The sequence below is a fragment of the Echinops telfairi genome, unplaced genomic scaffold, assembly GCF_000313985.2.
Source record: "Echinops telfairi isolate 266 unplaced genomic scaffold, ASM31398v2 ScPeMD7_21;HRSCAF=78, whole genome shotgun sequence".
Lineage (NCBI taxonomy): Eukaryota > Metazoa > Chordata > Mammalia > Afrosoricida > Tenrecidae > Echinops > Echinops telfairi.
This window is the reverse complement of record NW_022103918.1, coordinates 7,941,013-7,946,584: the sequence shown is the minus strand read 5'-3', so window position 1 is coordinate 7,946,584 and position 5,572 is coordinate 7,941,013. Positions and strand designations below refer to the sequence as shown.

Here is a 5,572-nt window from a genome sequence, read left to right as displayed (position 1 = left end):
AATAAACCCCACTTTAATATCAAATGTGCAAATAATAATTCATGACAAGCCCTATAATTATTGCATATGTGTTTTAATGTTAGCCTATTACTTTTTAGCAGTTATGGATCTTACATTAATTTGAATATAGTTCCATTATCCATCCATGAAACAAGATACAGAAGCATTTTTCAAGCAAAGTTTTGATCACTTAGCACAGTGAAACTATAATTCCAAGTTACAGAAATATTCACATATATTTTTTATTAAATATTAACAATATACCAATAACCATTTTAAAGAATTTATAGCACTTTCCAGTAACTGTATTTAGCATGAACAACTCTGAATTAATTAGGTTTGAAAAAAATATACTGTGATAACCATTAATAAAATTCACAAATAAAATAACTATTTACTATCAGGTTATTTATACACCTATGTATATGGAAATGCATGCATGTGTGCATTTACATATGTATAAATGTATATACATGCATATATATAATATTAAACCAAAATTCACATTGAAAGGGTATAAAATAGGCTTATTACCATGCAGTTATGTTATCACTGTGCTTTATGGAACTCAAGAGTTTCAAACCTACAGTTCTGGGCAAGTAAAAAATAGTCTTTGAGTCTGTTTAGCCACGGAAACCTGACTATCTCTAAAGAACTAGTATGTCCCCATTGACATGCTATAAATGGGCAGATTGTAACTGTACCTCTAGGTATCTAAACTGAAGTCAGATTGTAACTGTACCTCCATGTTTCTAAACTGAAGTCAGATTGTAACTGTACCTCTATGTATCTAAACTGAAGTCAGATTGTAACTGTACCTCCATGTTTCTAAACTGAAGGCAGATTGTAACTGTACCTCCATGTTTCTAAACTGAAGGCAGATTGTAACTGTACCTCTATGTATCTAAACTGAAGTCGGGGAGATGCTAGAAGACAACTGGAGACCGTCCAGCTGTGAAAACTCAGCAAATCTCCCACTGACTCCAGCTGCACAAACTGTGCCCTCTCTTAGCCACCACACTGAAGTGTTCTTATCACCGGGCTTCTTCCCAGTTCATCCCTTTCTCTCGCGCCTTTTTTCCCATGACTTCTCCCGGATGAACTACAGAAAGAAGCACACGTCCTCTTTCCCATCCCGCCTCCTTCAGTGTGGGAACACGCAGATGGAGAATCACTACGGAGTGGGTGAGAGCACGTAAGCAGTTCGTGGTAGAAATGTATAGAACGAACTCAGAATTATGAGGTCAAGAAAGGTATTGGTTGTAAGAAAAGAATCTCTTAAATCCTCTTTGAAAATCTAAAAATCAGACACAAGGTGATTGATCTAAGCAGGATCTGAAGCAATGACAGAGGTGATGAGGCGCCCAGTTACGAACACAACCTTACTTTTGCTTCGAAAAGAATAAAACTAGCTTTGTATGTTTCTAACATGACAAATAGAGCAAACACGGTCTGAGGGTTTGTTCAAAGGATCACAGCCATCAGTGGAGGTGATGTGGAGGATGTTCACCACGTTAGCAGACTATCTTCTAAGAATCTAGTTTGGTCAAAGTTCTCTTCTTCAACTGTGAGGCGAAAAGAAACACACCAAATGAAAACACACCCTCTATATTAAAGGTAACATAAAGAAACCCTCAAGACAGTGAGTTCTTGACATTATGTTAACACATGCACTCTATTATTGAAAAAAAAATCTTTTAATTGGGATTTTGACTGATTTGGCTTAAACCTTTTCTCATCAGCTTGGGATGCAATAGGGCATTGGCACTGACATCTGAATTCTCCTAAGGAAAGAAACTATGACGTAACATCGAGGTGTGTTAAATAGAAATCTGAGAGGGTCACATGTCTCACGCCTAAAACACCCACCATTAGAATCATTCTCTTGCACCCAGTTACTTTCACTATAGAATCCTTCTCTTGCATTAAGTTACTGTCCCTATACATTTGTTGCTGACATGCATCTTACATGGGAACGGTGACATAGAACCCCTTTGTAAATATTCCTCTATCAGGTGAGCTAGGGTCCTGGAGCGGAATTGAGATGAAGTGAAGGGGGACCTCATAAATGAAGGCCATGAGAATCCTCTGGCTTGTGAGGTAGCACCATGGAGTGGGACTCGCTACAGAGGGTGGTGATGGCACGGACTGTAAAGTGGCTAGGTTGCAGACGAGGTGGCCAAGTGGTTACGGCGATGGACTGTTGCTAGGTCTCTACAGAGAGGAGAGAAAGCCAAGCCCTACAATGGCTAGGAAGAAGGCTTGGCCAGAGGCAAATGCATCTCCTTTTATTTCTGCCAAGATCCCCTTTTTACGAAACCACATTATCTCAGTTAGTTACAAAGCACGTTGATTTGTCTGGGTTATATTTAACCGGAATTGCAGGCTGTTTGAGGATGTCATAGGAACTCGGTTGCTCTTTAAAAGGAAGGGAAAAATCTACAGAAAGGCACTCGTGTAACAAACCCACTACAATATAGAATAAGAGCTTTATAAGTAATAGTCCAGAAACTTTAGAATTGAAATACTAAAGGAAATTACTGGTTAATATATCATTTAGGAACCCAACAATTTCCCAGCAATTCAGACTCATAAAATTTAATTGCCTTTTTTATTATTAAGCTAAACTATTTAGAAAACTTTGATAATTAAAAACATATGCTTTCCAAAAATATTTTACATAGAGATTTATGCTTCCCTAAAATGTCCAATAAAATTAGTTCTTTCCTCTTTAAAGCAGCTCTTCCCTCTCAGATCCAGGTGTCTGGCATGGCACAGCTTCATAACAGTCAGCTCTTGATCGTCACTGTCAACCAGTCTCCTCCAGAGCTCTCCCCCCCAATAGAAAAAACAAACTCAAACACCCTGCCATGGAGTCAGACTCTGACCCACTGTATGGGATAAGGTACAACTTCCCCTTTTGGGTTCCCATACTGTAACTCTTAACAAAGCCTCTTCTTTCTCTGACTTCTGAGCTTGCAATTAGCAGCCCAACAAATACCCCACAAAGCTACCAGGGCTCCTGACTTCAAATATTGAGGTCACTTTGATTGTTCAGTTGATTCTGACTTACAGTAATCTTACGTGACAGAGTAAGATTACAATAAAGATAAAAATAAAGATTTGCAAGTCCTGGTGACACATTGCTAAAGCTCCCAGCTGCTAACCATAAGGTCAGTAGTTTGAACCCACCAACAACTCCATGGAGAAAGATGGGCACCTTGTTTCCCTGAAGATGTAGAGTCTTGGAAATCCTGTGGGCTTTGCCTACAGAGTCGCTTTGAGTTAGAATTGACTTAGTGGCAGTGATAAAAATAAAGAAGTTGGGCTCTGAGCTCTTTCAATGATAAGAGTTTACTGGTCCACATTTATAATTTCTAAAATAAGTAATCAATCTTACAGTACACAAGAACTCATAAAAATCTCTATATAGCCCTCTGGTCTCACCAAGGAAATGTGGTTTATATTCTTGGGGATCATTTTCATGAAGATTATACTGTCTTTCCATGCTGAACCTTTTTTTTTTGGTTTGTTTTTTAAAATCTGGCAGGCCAACTGTTCATTCTTTTTCATGAGTCTAAATAACTTAATTCTACTTTGTTTCATTCAACACAGAATATTTAAAAATAAGCCAAGGATCTCTATTCTGGAATTGCACAAGGTCACTATAGTTGTACCTTCTTGCGGTTTCTTAAAGGAAGCCAGTAACAGGGCTGCTGCCTCTGGAAGAGTTCGTGGCTGGAGATCCGGGTTGCGTCTTTCTGAAGAAACAAAAATGTGTGCAGACTAATTAGTTTTCGAATGGCCATATAGGTAAATCCCATTACAGTATGAAATCATATTAGAAAATCTGCTATGGAATCAATTTTCAAAACCTAAGCAAAGAGCTTTCACAAGACTAATTGTTTTATAGATTCAAAGAGTTCATACTTTTGTTGGAAATTCTTACAATTAGCTATGCCATGTCTTCAGGGTATGGAAGAAAATTTAAGTTATATACTAGAGAGAATTTCATGAAAGCAAGGAGGATTCTGTAAGAGAACTTATGAGATGTTTTCCCCTTCACAGTATAAAATGAGACCTCTGTCAGGGCAGAAAGGTTTATCTCCTCTCTTCCTTCCACACCAGTTGGAGAATAGTCTACATCCTTGGGAGACTTGTTGTTGGCTGCCACTGAGGGGGCCTCTCCCTCACGCTGACCCATGGACATCAGGAGCTGACAGGAATGATGTACAGGATTTCTGCTGGCAAATTTTTGGAAAGAGATTGCAAGGGATTTCTTCTTCGTTTGTTTTAGTCTGCAAACGCCACTGTCACCTCTCAGAATCACAGCAATACACAAGCCTTCACGAACACACAGCGCCATTTGGATTTCAGGTATGCATGCTTGTGAATTCCATCGCCCAGTGACTCTCTAGGCCAGTAGAACAGCTTCATAGCATTTTAGAGACTGGAAACCTCCCCAGATCAGGCAGCAGCATCTTTCTCCTTCGCAGTGGCTAGTGGATTTGAACTGCTGGCCTCACTGTTAACCACTTAATGCTTAACCTAAGTCACCACCAGAGATCCTGAGGCACATAGGTGTCTGTTAAATCCAACTTATTTCAAATCTAAACCGACAGAAAACAAATCACCTTTATTCATGACTCACCATGACGGGGTAGTGGCTTACTGACTGGGCTGCTGCTAACCAGATCAGCAGTTTGAAACCACCAGCGGCAGCATGGGGAAAGAAGAGGCTTTCTATCCTTATAAAGTCCTGGAAACACACCGGGCCAGGTCTACTCTGCCCTGCTCGGTCCTGTAGGGTCACTGAATGTTAATGAGCTTGCCCTCGGAAGGGGGAAAAAGTACCCTCATAAAGCAAATTCCTTTCTTCAACCGTGTGGTGTGATTAAGCTCATGGTATAAACACATACTATGCGCTTGGGACTTTTTTCAAAAATAAACTCGGTGTTTATTTCAGCATTTAAGTCTTCAAGCTTTTAGTAGCATTAACTGTCACATTATACTGTCATGCAAAGGTTTGTCATAAGAAATCACAATCTCTGGCCCCGTTTTCCAATCACCCACACATCTTAATTGTTTCCGGTCTCTAATCTTTCTGGCAGCTCGCTCTGGTATGGGACCAGTTGGAGGTATACAGGTGGAGCTCCTATGTGCATCGTTAAGAGTTAACCAGGTGGCGCAGCGAGTTAACCATTGGCTGCTAACAGGAGCAGAGGGAAGAGAGGTGGTCCCTACAGACGCCCAGTGTCAGACACCCTGTGCAGTAAGTGGGTCTACGCGGTCCCACCGGGTCACTAGAGTCAGAATCCATGGGAAGGCAGAGGTTTTTGTGAACCACACTCTTCTAACCAGAGTGTTTGCAGGGGAAACGGCCAAGGGCTTTTATGGGTGTTAGCAAGGGATGGGTCCATTTCTCGAGGCAATTAGACAGGGTTCTTTCCACCCTCTGGGGGACCTGTTTCTCCGCGGCTCACCGGCTGCGTCCCCGCCGCCCCGGCACGGTCAGCTCGGGCCGGGGACGCGGCTCGGTACCCGGCTGGAGCCCCGTCCGGGGTGCGGAGAG

The 5,572-nt window shown here is 41.2% G+C and overlaps 1 protein-coding gene across 1 annotated transcript in view; it reads right to left on the bottom strand.

Moving 5' to 3' along the window:
• Positions 1 to 558: 558 nt before the first annotated feature.
• Positions 559 to 5,572, bottom strand: part of SPX (spexin hormone) — a 5,537-nt gene continuing 523 nt past the window's right edge. The window contains exons 3-4 of the mRNA XM_013007502.3: positions 3,678 to 3,761; positions 559 to 1,565 (exon numbers count right to left, since the gene is read on the bottom strand). Of these exons, the coding sequence (XP_012862956.3) occupies positions 1,507 to 1,565; positions 3,678 to 3,761 (143 nt within the window). The 3' untranslated portion in view covers positions 559 to 1,506. The remainder of the gene's footprint in view (positions 1,566 to 3,677; positions 3,762 to 5,572) is intronic.